The sequence below is a fragment of the Condylura cristata genome, unplaced genomic scaffold, assembly GCF_000260355.1.
Source record: "Condylura cristata isolate star-nosed mole 26May11 unplaced genomic scaffold, ConCri1.0 scaffold00019, whole genome shotgun sequence".
In the NCBI taxonomy this organism is placed as follows: Eukaryota; Metazoa; Chordata; class Mammalia; order Eulipotyphla; family Talpidae; genus Condylura; species Condylura cristata.
Window position 1 is genome coordinate 40,802,519 of NW_004567120.1, and position 19,267 is coordinate 40,821,785.

General features: G+C 59.7%; 1 protein-coding gene across 2 annotated transcripts in view; it reads left to right on the plus strand.

Moving 5' to 3' along the window:
• Positions 1-19,267, plus strand: part of MAMLD1 (mastermind-like domain containing 1) — a 34,526-nt gene that overhangs the window by 5,549 nt on the left and 9,710 nt on the right. For both annotated transcript variants that reach the window (XM_012727243.1, XM_012727242.1), the window contains exon 2: positions 6,615-8,321. In XM_012727243.1, coding sequence (XP_012582697.1) covers positions 6,615-8,321 — 1,707 coding nt within the window. The remainder of the gene's footprint in view (positions 1-6,614; positions 8,322-19,267) is intronic.

Consider the following 19,267-nt stretch of genomic DNA (forward strand, 5'->3'; position numbering starts at 1 on the left):
TAAGGAACTCAGCAATGCCTTGCCCTTTCCTGTAGTTAAATCTGACATGAAGTGACTTCACTGGCAGCATTTTAGCAAACAAAACTCTCCTGTGTTTTCACCAGGAATGCCACTTCGGTTTTACAGGTGAGAAAAAGAGAAAGCCGAATGACTGTGAGGAGCCAGCGTTGAGGGTCTTATGGCCGTGAGAGAGACCCGCTTCCTGCGGCCCGGCGGCGGCTGCTCTCAGACACGGGCACACGGCAGGCGGTACCCCAGCAGGCCCATTCGGCCGCCACCCTCCCTGAACCGCCCTCCTCCACTACCCCATGGGCAGCTCCGCCACGTCCCGCTGCTCCCCGGCCTCAGCATTGCCACCGCCGCGCCAGCGCACCTCACGCTGCTTAACAGACACGGCCTTCCTTGCACCCCAACTTCTGCCTCTGCTACCACCACCTCCGCCACCACCCACCCATGCCACCCCCACCTCCAGCACCTCACTCCCGCCACCCAGCTCGGCCACTCTCTCCACTCCCACCCCACCTCTGCTGGGCCCACCCGCACTGCCGCTCCCCGCCGCCTCCCTCACACTGTGGTGCCTGCTCCTCACTGCACCGCCTCACGTATGGTGGGCAGGGCGTTTTCCAGGTTGGGTGACTCGTCCATGACGCGGTCATAGACACTCTCATGTGGAGAGGAAGGGGCTACTTTTAGGCTCGCTCTTCCCTCATGTCGCCCGCTGCTGTGGCTGGGGCACCGTTGTGTTTGTGACCAAAGTTGAATTAGGGTCACTACAAGGAACGCTAGTGGTCCCAAGGCACCCCTGAGAGAAGGGTACGCGGGGGTGAGCCATCTCTCACCTCACAGAGGGGTTTGCTGACTTGCAATGGCAAGGTCGCACTGCGTCTTCTCTCATCCTTGCCCACGGCTGATGAGGCAGGCCAGGGGCCAGTCGACCCGCCCTGCTGAGTGGAGTCGGCCACGCTTAGGGCTGTCTTAGGGCCGCCAAGCTGCGTTCTGCAGAGCGGAGAGAGAGGAGCCACTTGTCTGGTGTCCGCGCCCCCCACCCCCACCCTGGGCACCGCCACCTCAGGCAGCTTGTGCGAGGCCGGCCTCCCTCCACAGCAGTGCAGCCTCGTGAACTCCCCAAGATTCATTTCATGCGATATGAATTTGACTTTAAAGCAAGGGCGGAAGTTTCCAGCACACCACAGGTATGCCATTACACCCGGAGGCGAACTCCTCAAGAAGTCACGGCCCACACCCGAATGGACACCATTGAGATGGGGCAGGCACGCCTTGAGAAAGCTAGGGGGGCAGTAGAGGACCTGGGGCCGGTCAGGGCCCAGGAGCACCCTGTTGCTCCTTCTGCCAGGGCCCATGCGGGCTCCCACTTCTTTGGCGGCAGCCATGGGCAGCTGACTCAGGGGGCTGCTCCCAGGGGTGGGCATCTGCAGACAGGTTTTCGAGCAGACGCTGGCACTCAGAAAGCAGGTGACCCCCAGCTGTCTCTGGGTCTTCTCCCACCGTGCAGCTATCGGGCTTCTCAGGCAGCGACGCTTCTGCCGTGGAGTCAGCCTCTTCTCGGGACACAGGCCGACGCCAGGCCACCTTGTGCGCCAGCTGCCGGCCCAGCCTCTAGGCCTCCAGGCTGCCCCTTACTTGGTGCTTTTGGCTTGTGTTCTTCGTAAAGAGGGTCCCCCCAAATTGTAGAAGCTTCTGTCCCACAGAGCAGAGCTCTGCACCGGGTGCAGGGGCAGAAGGCATGCAGCCCTAAGCAGCTGAATTTCTCTCCCCCCCCCCATTTCAACTACTGTCAGTGGGGGGCACCTCGCCCCCAGGAAGGCAAAGCTGTTGCCCTTGGTCCTGACTGCGCCAGCAGCCCCGTGGGGCCTGGAAGAGGGCCTCTGCTGCTGTGCTCACAGCCGAGGTGCCAGGGGAGGTGATGCAGAGCCTTCCCGCTGTGGGGCGTGACTTGCACAGCTCAGCCCCCCAGGCTTGGCATTGCCATCTCCTGGCTGGGGCTCTTTGTTGCCCCAGACGAGCTCTGCCAGGAGTCACGCCCCCAGAACGCACCAGCCCTTCCAACACCTTGCTGGTCCCTGCACGTGCTCGCCTTGTTCAAAGAATTCCTTCTGGAAGATCCATGGGGATACCTGCAGAGGCCTTAATCCGACTGACGAGGTGGCCTGAGCTGTGTCCCCAAGTGGGCTGGGCTGGGCTTCCTTTAAGAGAGTCTCAGTTGGTAGCAAGGACACGGCTGTGCCGTCCAGCTGCCTCGCCCCCCTCCCCAGGGACAGAGGGGAGAAGGGATCCCCCTCTCCTCCACGGGAGCACTCCTGGAGGAGCTAGCTCACCGAAGTGGGGACCCATTTACTTTACAGATGGGGAAACTGAGGCCCGCAGGGGAAGGGACACACAAGAGGTCTCCCTTCCCTGGGTGGCTCTGTGTGCGCCGGGGCTGCACACACGGCTTCTGCTGGCTGGGCACAAGCCTGGCACCGGTGAGCCCCTGGTTCTGGCCCCAAAGCACGTGTTGGCGGAGGTTCGTCCCTGCAGCAGGCCAAGTCCCTCACGCTTCCCTGCCACTCCCCTCCCGTGGGAGTCTCCAGAGGCTCAAGTCCGGCCATTCTGGAAGTGCTGAGAATCCTGTCTTTCCTACTGAAAGGTCAGTCTCCATTGCTGGGGACTCTTCTGAAAAGCACACGCTGGTGGCATCAGCCTGGGGGTACACCCAGCAGCTCCTCATGGTCCTCTTCCCAAAAACCCAGTCCTGGGTGACTTTGTCTTCTCGATTCTGGGGCCTCTCGCCCCTCCCCACCCGTTTTTAATCCTTCCTCCGGAGCCGGTCTACCGGGGCGCCTGGTCTCAGAGGCCTGAGAACCTGTCTTGGTTCTCGGAACTCGGGTCTCGGAAGCCCCTGGGGAATGTGTAAGTGTCGCACACAGTGACTGGTAGGCGCACTGGGGGAGGCCAGGAGACCCTGAGAGCAGACTAGCCGAGCTGCACGGGAAGGGGCATCAGGGAGCCCGGCAGGGAGCCCAAACAAACCCCAGCAGTGCCCACCTGATTGACAATTTCCGCCCAGCGCCCACCAGCCTGGTGCCCTGTGGTGGGAAAGTGAGGCTCCCTGAGCTGTTCTCTCCAGGGTGCCCCCCCGATAGGAGTGGGCCCGTTCGGAGTGGCCGTCTGTCGGCACCCTTGAACTTGCAGCATGTCCCATGCAGGGTCTGCCCCAGCTGCCAGGCTCCTTCGGGAAGAGCTCTCTGGGTGCAGGCCCGGCCTTCTCCTGGTCCCGTTTCACGAGCCTGGGCTAGTCACTTACAGTCAAGAGCTTTTCCCAGAAATTGGTGCCCTTTTTGCCATCCTGGACTAAAAACGGAGAAAAGGAAGACTTGCCGTATGTCATTGTTCAGACAGCACCAGAAATAATGTTGACTTCGCAGCTGAACTTGGCCTCTCGCAGAAGGGTTGCCTTTGTTTTCTCTTTGTTGAGGGGCGGGGAAGCCATCACATGCTTTCTAGTGCATTCTGATGAGTGTTTATAAGGTCTCGGGATCACATTGGTGGCTTTGTCCTCCCGCTTATGAAATGGGGCTTGGCAGGCGGTGGTGGACCGAGAGAGTCAGTCCTTTCTGAAAGACCCCAGGGCACCAGTCCTCACTTCCCCTCCCCCAACCGCCCCCCAAAAGCCAGACCACGCGGCTCAGGCTGCGAGTTGGGGCACCTGGGGTCTAGTGTCCTTATCTTCCCCTATGTGACCACAAGCGGATCAGGCCCCATTTCATTCGCTGTCCGAAAAGAAGGTTGAGATAAGCTCTGTGGAGATCCTGGCAGCGTCAATGGGCAGCTGATTGCAACAGAAAAGAGAACAAGCCCTGCAGTGTGTGGGCAGGGCCCTGTGCCGGTAGCTGGCCCAAGAGCTTGCTGTCGCCAAGGCCACAGAGACTGGAAGTCCCTGACTGGAGCTGGAAGGTTTGTTCAGAAGGATCTAGAAGCTTGGCGGGGGCCCTGCCACCCCCCACAGGATAGTGAGTGGGGAAGCGTTCCTGTGTACCAAGCCATTTGCTGCATTTGACCTGAAACGATGGCCGTGGCTTCCCGCTGCGCACTGCAGCCCAGGCCAGCTGACCTTGGAGGCAGCACCCTGCCCCGGCAGCCTGGCCCCGTCATGGTGGGAAGCCCAGCCTGCTCCTCGCAGAGCGGCACTCCGGGAGACAGTGCACCATGCCTTGTGAGGCCTGGCGGAAGCCGGTGCCCTTACTGCAGGGCCGAGCCCTCCCCGTCAACGCCTCTGTCCCTCCTCAGCCTGTGTCGGCTTGGCTGGGGTTCTGGCCCTTCCGTGGGGGTGCTTCGGGCTGACTGCCGGAAGGTCTCCTCATAAAGAGACTCCTCTTATCAGCACGCGGAGTCTCCTTTAAGCCCAAGGACAAAGGAAAGCATGAAGAGGGGCCATGTCCCCCTGCACCGGCAGCTCCCCCGCGCCCCTAGGGACAGCTCCCCACCAGGCGCCCTCCACAGCCTGACGCAGCAGGGTCGAAGCAGAGCTGACAGCCACAGATTGGCACAGCTAAGGCAGGAGGGTGGCACCCACACCAGCAAGTTGGACCCATCAGCCACGACTGAGCACCCGCCACCCCCTGCACCCCCTGGGGTCCGCTTATTCTCGAGGTGCTGGCTGAGTCCAGAGCTGGAGCGAGTGGGAGTGGGCTATGGGCTGGCTGGCGCTGGCTGCGTGCACTCCGTTGAGTGCCCGGGGCTCCCTGCCTGTGCTCTCCAATGTTCCTTTCGCCTCCAGCGCTCACGCCCGCTGCTAGTCCAAGCGCTTCGTGGCTGACCTCCGGCTCTGTGCAGCTCCCGGAGCCCACGGAAGGCTGCTGCAGGCAGACCAGGTGCAAGGCCAGAAGCCACCTGGCCGAGGCAGCCCCCAGTGAAGCCGCTTGTTTGTGCTCATGCATCGACTCCTTGAGCTGCTGCTGCCTGAGCCGCTGGAGCGCAGGGGCGCACAGCCAGGCAGCCCCATGTAGCACCTACTCTGCCACCCCTGTCACTCCCCCTGGCCCACAACTGCCCTTCTCCGGGGGGTGCCCTCCCAGGGGAGGCAGGCAAGTCCCCTGTGCGCGTGGCAGAGCCTCTCCCGTGGGGGCCACGCCAAGTCCTCCCACGGAGGACAGGGGGCAGGCAGGTGGCTGGGTGCTCGTAGAGGGCCGCCACCTGCCTGGCCCTCGTTGCCCCTGCGCTGTGCCCCCCGGCCCTCAGGATCCCAGTCCTTAGTGGGTGCGGCCCTGCAGCGCATAGAGTGACCGGGTCAGCTGTGTTTCCCTTCCTAGAGCGGCCCCGTGACACAAGAACCGAAACTGCTCCTCGGACAGAAGAAGAAACGGGCTCGTAGGGCCCAAGTGGCAAGGCCAGGACCTAGATGTGCCTGCCGGGGACCCAGACCCCCAGCCACATGGCTCCCCCACAGCTGTCCACATCAGCCGGCAGGGGCGCTGGGGCCCGCCCTGCAGGAGGAGCCTGACCAAGCATTGGCGCCTGGCCCTTTGGGTGTTTCTAAGAGCCTCTGGGGCGCAGCGAGGCCCGAGCTGACCCGAGCGCCACCATGCTCACAGGTGGTCCCCCCAGCCAAGCCTGAGCGCCGGCACAGATGTCCTAGTAAGACTCCCAAGCCCAAACGGGCTTCTTACGTGCAAAAGTGCTCTCAGAGAAGCGTCTCTGTGTGGCTGTTGGCACAGAGGTGGTGTCCACGCCCCTCTTCCTGTCCTTGTTGTGATCACTACCACACAATGCGTTCCTTCCCTGCCCCCTGTACTTGCGGGCCGTGCTCATTGACTCGGCGGCCACGGATGACTCCGTGAAGCCGTGCAAGAGGAGGAAAATACAGCCTTCCCCCCAACTTTGCTTTGTTTCAAAGCTGACGCGTTTCTAGCTGGTGGGCAGCCCCCCCCACCAAGGTGCAGATGCCAAAGTGGGGCCTTTTCCTGTTGTTTCCTATCTCACAACCTGAGGATGCATCTGCAGAGAGGAGTTTCTTATTTCGATAGCTTTATATGGTTTGTTTTTGGATTACAAGTCATTCTTAGTAAAAATAAGCCAGAGTCGACTCCAAGTGGTTGCGTCCTTTCTTCCACTTATTTCTGTGTGTGCATAGCTCCATGTGTGTAAAAATAAGTGGAGCCGGCTTGCAGTGTATTTTAGGCAGCGGCCCCAGGAGCGCAGCCACCGTGCGCAGCCGATGGGAGGCCTGTGCAAAGGTCGCGTCTATGCCGCACTTTTCCTTCTGTAAACCCTGGGCGATCCGGAGACGCAGGTCGGCCAGAGACCACTTAGGCATTTCTGAATTGCTCTGAGATGCCCACAGCCCCCGGGGACGCCCCCAGCCCCCGGAGATGTCTCCTGGAGACCCCTGTGGAGGCCTGTCGTCTTTATTGGATTATCAGAAGCCAGCTTAAATGCAACACAACAACACAGAAACAAGCATGCGGGTGGTCCAAAAAATGGGCTGTAGGGTGTAGTTTGGGCACCTTTAAGTCTTTAAACTGTCATCTGTTTTCTCTTGCATGTTTCTTATTCATTAGTGTTCATTAGTGTGCCATCCCTTTATACAAAGTCTCTCTCTCTCTCCCTCTGTCCAGCCGCAGGGTACTGTTAAGAGGAGACAGGAAGGAGACAGCTTCCAGTTTGCAGGCATGGCCGACGGGGGCTACCCCAATAAAATCAAGAGGCCTTGCCTTGAAGATGTCACCCTGGCGATGGGCCAAGGAGCCCGGGTCACCACAGCCTGTGCAGAGCTGCAGGTGGCTCAGCTAGCGATGAGCCCTAGCCCTGCGGCCATGGGAGTAGCTGGCCACGCGTTACTCCTGGACAGCAACCCCATGAACGGCAGCGTGACGGGCTTGCCGTTTGCGGACGCACCGCCTGCAGAGATGGGTCTGAAAGCGCCCCCCGTCCCGTATTACGACAAGAGCAGCAGCAGCAGCCTGCCTGCTGTAGACCAGGAGCTTCAGGAGCTGCTGGACGAGCTGACCAAAATCCAGGAACCTTCTCCGAGTGACCTAGATCTGGAGAAGATACTGGGGACCAAGCCAGAAGAACCCCTGGTCTTAGATCACCCCCAGGCCACGCTGGGCGCAACAGCCAAGACTTCCGTCCAGATGCCGCACTTGGAGAGCCTCAGTTCCCGCAAGGAGTTCGCGTCGAGCTGCAGCCAGGCGACTGGCATGTCGCTGCCCATCCCGCCCTCCAACGCGGGGCTCAGCTACGCCGTGTCCTCTGCCGGTAAGCAGATGGCACCCCCCGGCAATGCAGCAGCACAGCCCGAGAACCCGGCGCCGCCCATGCTTCCTGTGGCCGTGCCCCCTCTCCCCATGCCTCAGTGGCACCACGCGCACCAGCTGAAGGTGCTGGCGGCCAGCAAGCAGGGCTCAGCCACCAAGCTGCCAGGGCCCGCCGCTGGCTGGTCCGGTCTGCCTCCGCCCGGCCTCTCGCCCCCTTACCGCCCAGTGCCCTCACCACACCCACCGCCGCCACCCTTCAGCCCCCAGAGCCTCATGGTGTCCTGCCTGTCGTCCAGCAATCTACCGGGGGCTGCTGTCCAGGGCTCGCCCAATGCCTTACTCTCCAGCATGGCGCCTGGGGGCAGTGCCACCCTGGGGCCTGCCCTGCCCTATGCCCCCGAGAAGCTGCCCAGCCCGGCACTCCAGCCGCCGCCGCCCTTCAGCTCCCAGAACTCCATCCTGGCCAACCTGGTGTCCTCCACCGTCAAAAGCCCACCGGGCCACCTGCTGTCCACTCTGCCCGCCAGCACCCAGGGGCCATCCCCGCCCTACCGCCCTGAGAAGCTGGCCAGCCCCAGCTTGCCGCAGCAGTCCTTCACGCCGCAGTGCCCGCTCATCCGCTCGCTCGCGCCCGCTGGCACCCAGCTGGGCCCGCAGCCGCCGCCGCCGCAGTCCACAAACGCCATCTTCAAGCCCATGAGCGCCGGCTCCTCCAAAACGCTGAGCATGATCATGCAGCAGGGGCTGGCCAGCCCCAGCCCCGGGGCCCCCGAGCCCTTCTCTTTCGGCAGCACCAAGCCCTTGTCACACTTTGCGTCTGAGCCAGGCCCCCAGAAAATGCCAGCGCTGCCGACCGCCTCTCGCCAGCAATCGCTGCTCCATTACCTGCAGCAGCCCGCACCGGCCTCAGCCTCGGTGCCCACCGCCTCGCCCCCTGCCACAGCCACCCTGAAGCTGCAGCCGCAGCCTGACCACGCCCCGTACCTCCTGCAGCAGATGATGCAGCCGCCGCCACGTGGCCAGCGTGCCCTGGCCTCAGAGTCCGCGCCCTCTCTGCCCAGACAGGTAAGAGATCCGCGCGCCGCTATTTTGGAAACAAGGACGGTGCTAGTGGTACCTGACTCTTTGGAGACTGGGTGCGACTCTGGAATAGTCGATTGAAAGCAGCTAATTTGACGTGGTCAGAGTGTGGCAGTCACAACCCAAAGTGACAGCCTCCTCTTCTGCTCAGGTCACTCGCGCCCCTGGAGGCGTGCTGCAGCCGCAGGGGCAGCCTGGCTGGGAACAGGGGCACAAGGCCTTGCAGCGTGCCAGGGCCCCGGGCTGCCTGGCACATGCCCTCCCGCAGCACAAGTGACACCAGGGCTTTAGCGTGGAAGGACATTTCTCGGGAGCATTTCAGCTTTGCCCCTGGTGGCTAAGGACGTGCCCTGGGTCTTCCAGATGAGCCAGCACCAAGTCTCACTGAGCAGGCTTGGTGTGCCAGTCATCACCACGCTGGGTACTGAGGCAGGGCCTAGGTGAAAAGGAAGGACAGCAGGGAGGGCCTGACATAGCATTTCATTCGGTGTCACTTCCTTATCAGTGTCCGCTCATTATCGTGTTGCTAAGAAAAGTTCATCCTGGCCAACACTGAGGGAAAGATGACCTGGCTGAGGGCCTATTTTTCTTCTACCCCCTCGCACTTAAATTCGCTGTTTGTAAGCACTTATCGACACCAAGCGACACTTGCCCAGAGTCACACAGTTAGCAAGGGACAGAGCAGGCGCCTGAAGCCGGTGCTCTCAGAATTCCTAAGGCTTCTTCTCCTTCCTCACCTGCAGTCTTCCCGCCCCCGCCCCACCCTCCTCTGCCCACAGCCACACACGTGTGCCGGTGGTTTCCTGATGTGGTTTAGTGGGGTCTTCCGGCCCTGAGTCTCGGACCTCAGGCCTCAGCTGCAAGGCTGCATCCCTGGTCACCCCCATGGTTGTTGGCAGGAAGCAGCTCCTTGCAGCCGGCTGGACGGAGGCCCTGCTCTCACAGGCCGTCGGCTGGGCCTCCCTCAGTCCCTTGCCATGCGTTCTCCTCATGGAGCATTTCGACATGATGGCTGGTGTCATCCGAGTGAACAGAGAGAATGTGCTGGCAAGTCAGAAACCATAGTCGCTAGAACCCAGACACCCATCACTCTCGCTGCATAGACCGCGGAAGGGCCGAGTGCCTTCTGGGGCCTGCGTGGATGCTGCGTCAAGGTTAGGTGGGTGTCGGGGACCGAAACCAGGCGCTGTCCCTGGGGCTCTACCCCCTCGCCTTGCTGGTCAAGGCCCCCCCGCAGGTGGGCAGGGAGGAGACTGGGCAGGAGGAGAGCACAGCTCTGCCTGCTGAGTGCGGAAGGGGCACACGGAAAGCCCACGAGAGCGCAGATGCGAGGCCGGTGAACGACCAATGTTGGCTCTGCTCCGGGTTGGCGTGCAGGGCGCGCGGGCCTTTCTCATCTGCATGGGCTTGGGAGCCCTCTCAAGACGGACGCTGCAGCCGCAGGGCGCACTCCTGCTCCACTGCTCCTTGCCCCCCTGCATACCCCCGCCCTCCTCTCTGCCACCCATCCCTGCCCTGCTCAGCAGAGTACAAGCTCATTTCTGCCGTCTCCACCAGCACGCACGTGCAAGCCTTTACCCACCTCCGTGACCTGCCCCCCAAAGCAGCCCCGGGCCCCAGGAGAGCCCCTCTGTCGGGGTCCTGTGGCGCTGCTGGGCCCCAGAAAGAGCCAGGCTAGCAAGCCCCAGCCTCAATACTGGTTATCTTGCCGAGTACTTGACACCCCCTCCCCCGTGGGAGAAGCGGCGTCAAGCCCTGTCAAGGCATGGGCCTGTGGTCTCGGACTGCAGGTCCTTTCTCTGGCTTCTCTTAACTCTTGTCTTGTTTGGGGGCGAGCTGCACAGCCTGCTCTCTGGGTACGAGGAGAAGCTGTTTTCCTTTCGTGTTTTACTGATTCTGGCCAGAGGCATCAGAGTTCATGTCAAAGGTTAATCGTGCTGAAAGCAAGAGTGGATCCTGGGGGCTGTGGGGAAGAGCGGCCGGGAGGAGGGAGTGGGGCCAGGCCAGCCCTGTGCACAGGTCTTGGGCCAGACTGGGGAGTGTTTTCCCGAGCCAGCATCCGCATCGGGCAGTCAGTTCCAGTCCTTTCTAGCTGTGCCGCACAGGGCTGCTGGTTTAGGGCGTTTGCAAGCTTCTTGGAGAGTCCAGTGATGAGACACAGCCCAGCAGCACATTTTGAAAACGCAGGCTGCGCGCTCTCCCCGGTTGACCAAGTTTCATTGTAGCCTCTCGGAATTGCCAGGAAATGAAACTCCACAGCGTGTGGAATTTGGGCAATGCAGACTCAGGCTTGATGCTAATGTTACCAAGAATCAGATTCTTTTTCTCAGTTTCCTTTTTGGCTTCTGGGAACCATCGATGATTCTCTGCCTCAGCTCTGGTCCGTTTTCAAAAAGCGGAAATTGGAAATGAGCAGCTTGGTGAGTGCTAAGCTGCGAAAGCACAGCCTCTCCCTTCATCAGCAGTTGAAGACAAGTGAGGCCAGGCGCTGCCCCTGGAGTGAGGAGCCGTCAGCCAGTGAGCTCAGCACCCTAAAGCCCCCAAACAGATGCCTCCAGGGGAGGAACCTAGCGTTTAAACTGCTTATTTGAACGATGCAGAGGTCACGCGCTCCGTGGTCAGCATGAGCTGAGAGCACAGTTAGAAGCCAGGGATGTCGCCATGTTTGCACTCGACCCTGATGCCCATAGCCGGCTCCATCACCTGAGCGGCTCTGTGGGTCCGAGGTGTGACCGCCCCCCAGGCAAACAGGACGGGCAGCCTTGGGGACTGGCTGGCCCCTGGTGAGCTGGGAGGGGCGGCACAGGGTGAGTCCTGCGCACCCTCCCCGGCCCCGTGCAGCCCAAAGGGTTTCCACTTGGCCCCGGGGGGTCGAAGAAGTTTGGGGTTTGCTTTGATTTCGTTCACTTTCATCCACGGGGACAGTGCCACTCTGTCCGCTGGGCTGTGCCGTGAGGTGAGGACTCGTGCTAGTTCCCGCCGAGAGCACAAGCAGCGCAGGTCCCGCTGGCACCCGCCTCGCCCAGGCCTCCCTCGGGCCAGCCCCGACTCCAGCGGGTCGCCAGCTTCTGAGTAGCTCCTCGCTGGAGTCAGCACCGGCCGAGACTGAAGCCCGGGGGGCAGCGGTTCTGGTCTGAGACTTGTACAGCCGGACTTGTTGGAGGCTAAGCTGGAGCGTTCGGCCCCTGCGGCCACGCAGCACGTTTCTAGGCACTTGCGAAGTCGCTTTGCCTTGGGAGCTTTGCATTACAGCTGCACATGCAGGTTCTACCCGCTGTTTCTCTGCGGCTGCCACCAAGTTCACCGCCTTCCGACTGTGCGACAAGGAGGCGGGAGTAATCACGGGCACCCAGGATTCTTTTGCAGACTCCTGTGTGGGGGAACACGGGGAGGCTTTGCCAAGGCCAGTGACTGCGAAGGCCAGTCCGTGAGGCCGGCCCCGTAGTTGCAGTGCTGTACAAATAGCATTCTGGCCACGTGACAAAAGCTTTGCGAGGAATGGGAGCCCAGCCCCCCAAGTGGGAATAAGCGAGAGCACTCCCATGGCTCTTTCCCTCTAACAGGGAACCCTCCTCAGCCTCTAATTTCATGTCCTCAGAAACCAAAAGTTTGACACCCACTAGGAAGATTGATTCTTTCGATAGCAGAAAGTCACAAGTGTTGACAAAGATGTGGAGAAACCAGAGACCCAGTGCCCTGTTGGTAAGGACATAAGATTGTGTGGCCAAACACGGGGGTGGGGGGACGCAAAAAATGAAGCACAGACGTACCAAATGCTCTCACCACACCATTCGTGGGCGCAGGCCCGCAGGAGCTGAAGCAGCCTTGGACAGAGCTGCTGACCCCACAGAGCTGCGCGGTCACACACTCCCAGCGCCCACACACTCCCAGCGCCCACCAGGGTGAGTGCATGAGCACAACACAGTATGTCCATGTTCTGGAGAATGTCCAGCCTGAAGCAGGAAGAGGGTCCTGGCCTGCCTGCAGCAGGGATGGGCCGAGACCCAGTGTTGAGTGACAGAAGCCAGGCAAGACAGATAAGCACTGTAGGTTCCGCTTGGAGGGCCTGGCGGGCCTCTTCAGGGGCAGAAACGGGATGGCGCGTGCCTGGGCTGGGAGCACGTGGGGAGCCGGTGTCTAGCGGGGTGGAGTTTCAGTCTGGGGTGCTGAGCAAGTTTGCGAGTGCAGGGTGCTTAATGCCACGAGCTGTGCAATTAGAACGGGTAAAATGGTTGACTCTGAGTGAGTTCCCACGTTGACTTCAACATTGTTTTTAAATAGAGGTTTATTGTACCCTTTCACGAGCACAGACTTTTACGAGCACTTCCTTTGCAGAAACTATCTTTCACAGAGCTTGTTTTCATGTGTTTGCTTTGGTCACGTTGACAGCTATGTCATCAGTTTCTTGAGGATTTAAGTTTTCCTTCGGAAGGGCCTTCTTTAGCAGAAAAGTCACGTCAGAAGGATCACCCTCCCCCACCCACCCCTGCCCCGCAGGACGGTCCCCCAACTGACTCCACTTTGTGCTCTGTGATCTGCTGTAATGTAAGAGAGCGATACAGGTCAAAGAGCAGGATGGGGTTGAAATTTGGGCAGCATCTGGCCACGACCTTGACCACGTTAGAGGTCTCCAGACAGAAAAGTAGCCAAGGCTGGACAGGGCCCCCCAGCAGCGCCCCTCAGCCTAAGGAATGGGATGCTCCCTCACGGCCCTCTGCTCTGAGTCACAGGGCTTGGGAATCCTGGGGCTCTGTCCCGCCTGGCTCTGGTCGCCCCGCACCGCCCAAGGCAGGTTGGCAAGGGGCGCTCATGCCAGAGTAGACGATGTCACTCAGCTTTGCGAATGGTGCCATGGCGGCGCCTCAGCAACTCCCAGCTCCACGACGGCCCGAAGGCTGGCGGGAGGTCTGCCTGTGACCTGTGCGTTTAGGGTTCGGAATCCATCTGCCTGCTCCGTTTTTTGAACAAACGACACCGTCTCGAGGTTGGTCAGAAATCCAGTCCAATATGCCCCTCAAGGCTCTGAGCCCTTCAGAAGGTTGAAGAGCTGCAACATTCCCACGGGGCCCCTGCCCTCTCCTGGCAGCGTCTCCCTGAGGCCCGCAGGAAGGCAGGCTCTGTCAGACACACCAAACACCCCAGCTGCGCTGGGCCCTGGGCCGGGGAGAGCAGGAGGCCCCCCAGGCCCTGGCTGAGCTCAGGCCCCAGGCAGACTCCAACTTGTCACCCCACAACCTAGCAGAGCAGCAGTTCCTGAAGGCGGCTCGTCTCTCTACACTGGCTTCCTTCCCGTCGATTTCCAACCCCCAAGCTCTTGTCCAGTGTCAGTTCAAAGCTTCATCTTTTGTTTCTGGAGCCATCGGCATCCTACCCAGCAGTGCCTTGTACAGGCTCTTCATTTTTTGTTTGCAGTTATTTCCTCTGAAATCAAATGTTGACTTTCTGGTATGTTCTTGGAACTTTGTAGGGGTTTAAAAATGCAGCAGTTTGATGCCAATAATTGCTTTTAGGAGCTAGCACCACCTATTTTCTATAGATGAATTCCAGTTTGGATCGTCCATTATTTTCCTCACAGAAACCCACAAAGTACATAGCAGAATTTGCATCACACTTGACCACGATCCAGAAATTCTTAGCGTTGTTAAGCTAGACACTGGCTTCTAAATGTGCATGAGACTAATGCAAGAGTATTTAAGAGTCTGAGCACTACGCCTGAGGTCGGATGAGGAGCCCCAGACTGAGCTTTGCTGCAGAGGGTGCCGTTGTGGGGAGCACGTTGTCCGGGGAACTCGGGTAGCTTGGATTCCTTTGAATGAACTGGCCTCTGGGCAGAGGGACACGAGTCAAGACTGACCAGGACCCCCAGGTGTCACGAGGCTGACTCCCCCATGAGCACGCGTGCGGTCGGGGAGCAGAAACCCAGCTGACCTGGCCAACCCGCGCAGGGACCTCCTGAGAGCTGTCAGCGCAAGCCCCGAGCTTGACAAGACTCCAGAGTGGCTCGACTCAACAGCCCCGCAGCCTCACCCGAAGTGCTGTCTCCTCCAGGCTACGAGGAGCCTTCCAGCGCCTCTTGGGCTTCACTCACACTGGCCCCCCCTTGTGGGCATTTGGTAGTGCCAGCCACACTCCTCCTGCCCACATCCGGCAGCAGGACAGACAGTGGCTTCTAGCAGCTCTGAGAAGAACCCTGACCGGCTTCTTTCCCAGAAGCCCCCAGGGCTCCATTGCCAGTTCCATACCTACCACACCGAGCTGGGCCGCCCCTCTAGGCCCTGGGGGAAACCACGTTTCTCCAAAGGAGCAGGTTGTGCTGCAACAGTTGCAGGGGTGGGGAACGCAGCTGCTCCAAGGACCCCTCCACTTGGAAAACTTGGTTGTAGGTGGTCCCCACAGGCCCTTCTGGTCTGACATCTGGGACTGGAGTTTTCCTAGTGCTTTCTTCTGCTGACACTGACCCGCAACAGGTCGCTTTTTAAGTGGAACCCCTCCCCCCGCTGCCACTCTCCCGAGTGAAACTCTAAATGTCTGTGAGCACCCACTGTGTGTGCCATTTTCAACAAGCTCCCAGGAAGTTAATGTCTTGCTTGGATTCAGTAAGTTCAGAACTGAAATATGAAGATGGTCTTGCCAACCTCCCCACCGCCCGGATACCGGGCAGGGCCACGGGTAAAGGGCGGGCCACCTGCCCACCTCCTGCTCCTCCTGCCTGCAGGTGCGGGTCAGCGCCGCACATCTCTGGCGTCGGGGGAGTGGGTGGCCGAGGCCCAGCTGGGCAGCAGGACCTGCCGGAAATGCTTGAGCTGTCAGGCAAGAGCAGGAGTCCAGTGATGTGGACTCCGGGGGTGCTCAGGGGCTCACCCTGTGACATTAGCCACCCTCCATTTCACGGCATGGTTCCAGGGATCACCTAGGCCGCGTGCATGTCCCCAAGGGTGTCGTTGACCCTCCAGCCCAAACTACCTCCTGCTTTCCCTCTGCTGTCTGCCTGGGCTCCCTGGGCTTAGGTGTCAGGTAACCCCAGTCTGGCTTCGCCATCAGGACCCTGTTATCTCCTGGCGCTTTCTCTTCATGGAGGAGGAGGGTGGCTTTCAAAACGAAACAAAACCCTCACTGTCCCTTCAGTGGTGCTTTGAGAGGAAGTGAGTTGAGATGCATGCATCAAATCTGCCTCTAGGTCCGGAAGTCTCCAGAGGAAATCCTGCCGCTCCCTTCCGCGGTGGCCTGAACGTGAGGCTCGTGGATGGCCCCCGGGGCCCCCGGGCTGTTGCAGTGCTTGCGATCGCAGCAGGAGACACTGGGGGCGCTGGGACAAGAGGACGCCATGGGGTCACGCGTCGACATTGCTTGACGTGCAGAGGCATTTTCAGTGTTTGCCATTGGGAGCCTGGACTTCGGAGTCTTCGCTTGCAGCTTTGCTGCTTGCTTGCCATGCAGCTTTGAGCCAGTTACTCTGCTCGTCTGCACTTTCTCACCCTCACACTGGCTTACCCTTATCATCAGTCCGCTTTGCCCAAACGCGGGAGGCTTGATGGGCCTGCTGAGCTGTGCTGGCTAAACCGTGACTAAGCAGCATGTCTGGGGCCCAGCGAGGCCACACACACCTGTACATCAGTGACCAGATGTGGCAGGGACATTGTGGCTCAGGACCACCACTAAACCCGCCTCCTGCTCGGTCTGCAAGATGAGGCACAGCTCGTGCGTCCGTTCAGCTAGTTTCACAGCCCCACCGACCCGTGAAAAGTGAACAGCTCGCACGTCCCTTTCACAGATGAGCGAGTTAAGGCGCAGGAAGGTTCAGAATCGTCCACACAAGCATGTGGCTCCGAAGAGGCAGCTCCGCGATCCCTGCCAAGACCCGCCTTGGTCACCTCGCCCGAGAGCTGTTCTCTGCGGCGCTGTACCCAGCAGCCGTGCAGGGCTATTTCGCTGTAAATTAACTGAAAGGAAAGCAGGTGACGAACTCAGGGCTCCATCCGCACTGGTCGCGGTGCAGGCGCTCGGTGACACCACACGGCTGGCGCAGGTGCCGAGATCACTTCTTGCGGGAGGATCATTCAGCATCGCTCAGAAAGTCCCGCTGTACAGCGCTGCTGTGGTGCTTCTGAGCTTCTGTTCCTTACGAAACCTTGGGCATCGGCTGTGTAGCTTTCTTGGGGCACTATTAATGCCTGCATAGTTCTGGTATTGTGAAATCCCATTTGCAGCTGGCAAAGCAGGGTAGTGGCCATGAGAGGCCAAGGACACCAGCTCACGTTATACTTCGCCATTGCGTCCCGTCAGCTTTACAGAGCAGTCTCCTCCTCGACGTGTAGGGACGCTCGTGAATTTGCCCCAAGGTCCAGGTCCCTGCACTGCTCTGTTTTGCACTTCTTTGGCCCATGTGCATGACTCCCGTGTCCCTAGAGCCGTGAACCACTAGGGTTGACGTCTGAAGTCAGCCCAGCTCAGGACCTTGAGATCTGAGCGTGTCTGGGCCCTGCACCAACTCCCCAGTTCCCTCTCCTGGTGTCTCTCTGCTGAGCTCTGGTGGATGAGTAGCAAAGTCCAGAAAAAGTAAAGAAGGAGTTTAGTTTTTATTGCCTGAGCTCTGGGATGGCTAAGTCTGGAAGCCAGTGGAATTGAACAGCGTTAGCCTTCTCAACACGCACATTCCTCTTCCTAAGCCTCCATGGCAGAGAAGATTGGAGCAGCGTCTTATCTGGTTGATAATTTATGAGGCTGAGCGGTCATTTGCTTCTTGCGAAGCAGCTGGCTATCTGAGGGCTTAGTCATAATCCGAAGTCCTTCCACCAGAGCCCATTTGCACTGCGGTGCTGACCCAGAATAGTGAAGACTCTCACGTGGCTGCAGGAAGCCACTGGCGCTCCTCTGCCTGTGTGCAGGGTGCAGACTCTCTGGGCTTCCGAAGTCCATGTTGCTTGGGCTTTAGACTCAGGTCCGTGCCCCCTGGCTGCTGTGCCCGGTAACCCTCTCGCAGGCCCTTGTCTTGTAACGCCCTCCGCAAGGGCGTGCAGAGCCCAGTGGCCTGCACCCAGTGAGCGCTCAACACATGTGAGCAGGGGTCATTTTCTCAGTGCGCTTCTGGCCCTGCTCTGCTGGGCTCCCAGGTCTTATTGACGTGACAGTATCAACAAGGAATGAGAAGCTGTGATTAAATGAGGGTCCAGTCTCCTCTTACCATTAATTTTCATCCCCAAAGAGGCCCACACAGTGCTCCCCAGATTATCATCTCCTGAGCGCCTGGGATCTCATGCCAAGCTCATAACCTCATCTAGTGAATCAGATTTTTCAAATAATTGCTGAGCCCCTAGCTCATGCCAGGCACTGTCTGGGCACCAGAGGCATTTAGAGATGATTGGTGTTTGGCCCAGCACGAGTGTTCAGCCCGCCAGAGGTGTTCGGTCAGACGGAAGGAGAGGCGGGGCAGGGTGGAGGTGCTGGCTCTCGAAGGGCATGTGGCCTCCTAGAGCGGAACTTGGAGTGAGGGTGTCGCAGGTTGCGCCGCCGGACAAACACAAGCACGTTTGCACACATGGCAGCCCGCCTGCACTGCCCTGAGGAGGGTGTGACTGGAGGGTCGCGAGGGACCCAAGGGACTGCAGGCCAGCGAGCGGCCCTGGGGGTGCTGGAAGCCGGCGCTGTGTGGGTAGGGTTTCATGAAATGGGACCACCACCCTCCCGGTCCTCTCCCACCCTGGTCTTTTCCAGCTGAGACACTGCACAGGCTGAGACCCCTGGCGAATCCTGTCTTTCGCCCATGGCTAGTGTCGGGACCCGTTGGGACTACCAGGACGCCCGAGCAAACGCTTACAATGCTCAGGTCGCTGCACCTGCAAACAGACCCACTCGTTGTCGTAGACAGTGTCCTTGTGGGTGGGCAAGGAGTCAGGGCCCCGGCGAGTCTTGGCTCTGGGACCATAAAGACTCCAGCGTTGCTGAGGCGTTTGGCTGTGCAAGGATCTGGGTGTGCTGATAAAAAATTGTTAGTTGCAGATAGCGTCCTTTCTGCTCGGCTGCCAGATGACCTTCGAGGCAAGACAAATTGGAGCTTGATGAAACCAAGCTGCAGGTGCGTGCCTGCCCTGTGCTCGGGGCTGGCCGCTCCCTGCCCTCCTGTCAGTGACGGAACACTGACTCTACTTGCTGAGGGTTTCATGGTCTTCAGGGTTTTGGTTGGTTTGGGGGCCGAGGCGGTCATCTCTCGAACTCTCCAGAGTTAGGATGGCTTCCCCAGTCCTCTCTTTAAGTGTTTATAACTTGTTCTTAAATGTTTACGTGGCCCACCCTTTAAAATCCTCGCCTGCACTTTTCTTTACTGTCCCTTTGAATCGTGTTTACATTTGTTCATTTTCCATATGGCAAGTTAACGACTGGACACACGCACTCACACACACTCCTTGGCACGGCTTGGGGACCCAGCGAGCCCGTTTGCATCCCACTCTGCTACTAACTAGCTGTGTGACTTTGGGCAAGTTCGTCCACCATGGGCCTCAGTGTCCTCCTGTGTACAGTAAGGAGAAAAGGGTCGCTGCCTTGTGTGCAGCTGAAAAGATGGAGAGAGACCAACTGCAAGCGCTTGGGTCCGCCGGGACTCGATGAATTCAGCGGTGGCCACTTTAGCTCCATTCCCAGCCACACGCACCTTTTGTAGGAAAGCCTGCCCCCCACCCCCAGGGGTGTGAGTGAGTGTGGACGACAGTGTGTTGGGTCGAGTCCAGCTGTTTAGCTTAGACTTGGGGGAGCAGTGATGCCCTTTTTACGGGGGCACTTGCCAGGCGCCGGGCGCTCCCGCTCTGCATTCGGAGGGAAGTGCGAGAGGGCAGGGACTGTTGCCGGCAGAGAGAGCCGGGGCGGGGCGCAGCAGGCCCCGGGCGTGCTCCGCCAGCTGCTCATTTGGGCTCTGGGGCTCGCCCTGACCCAGAGAAGCA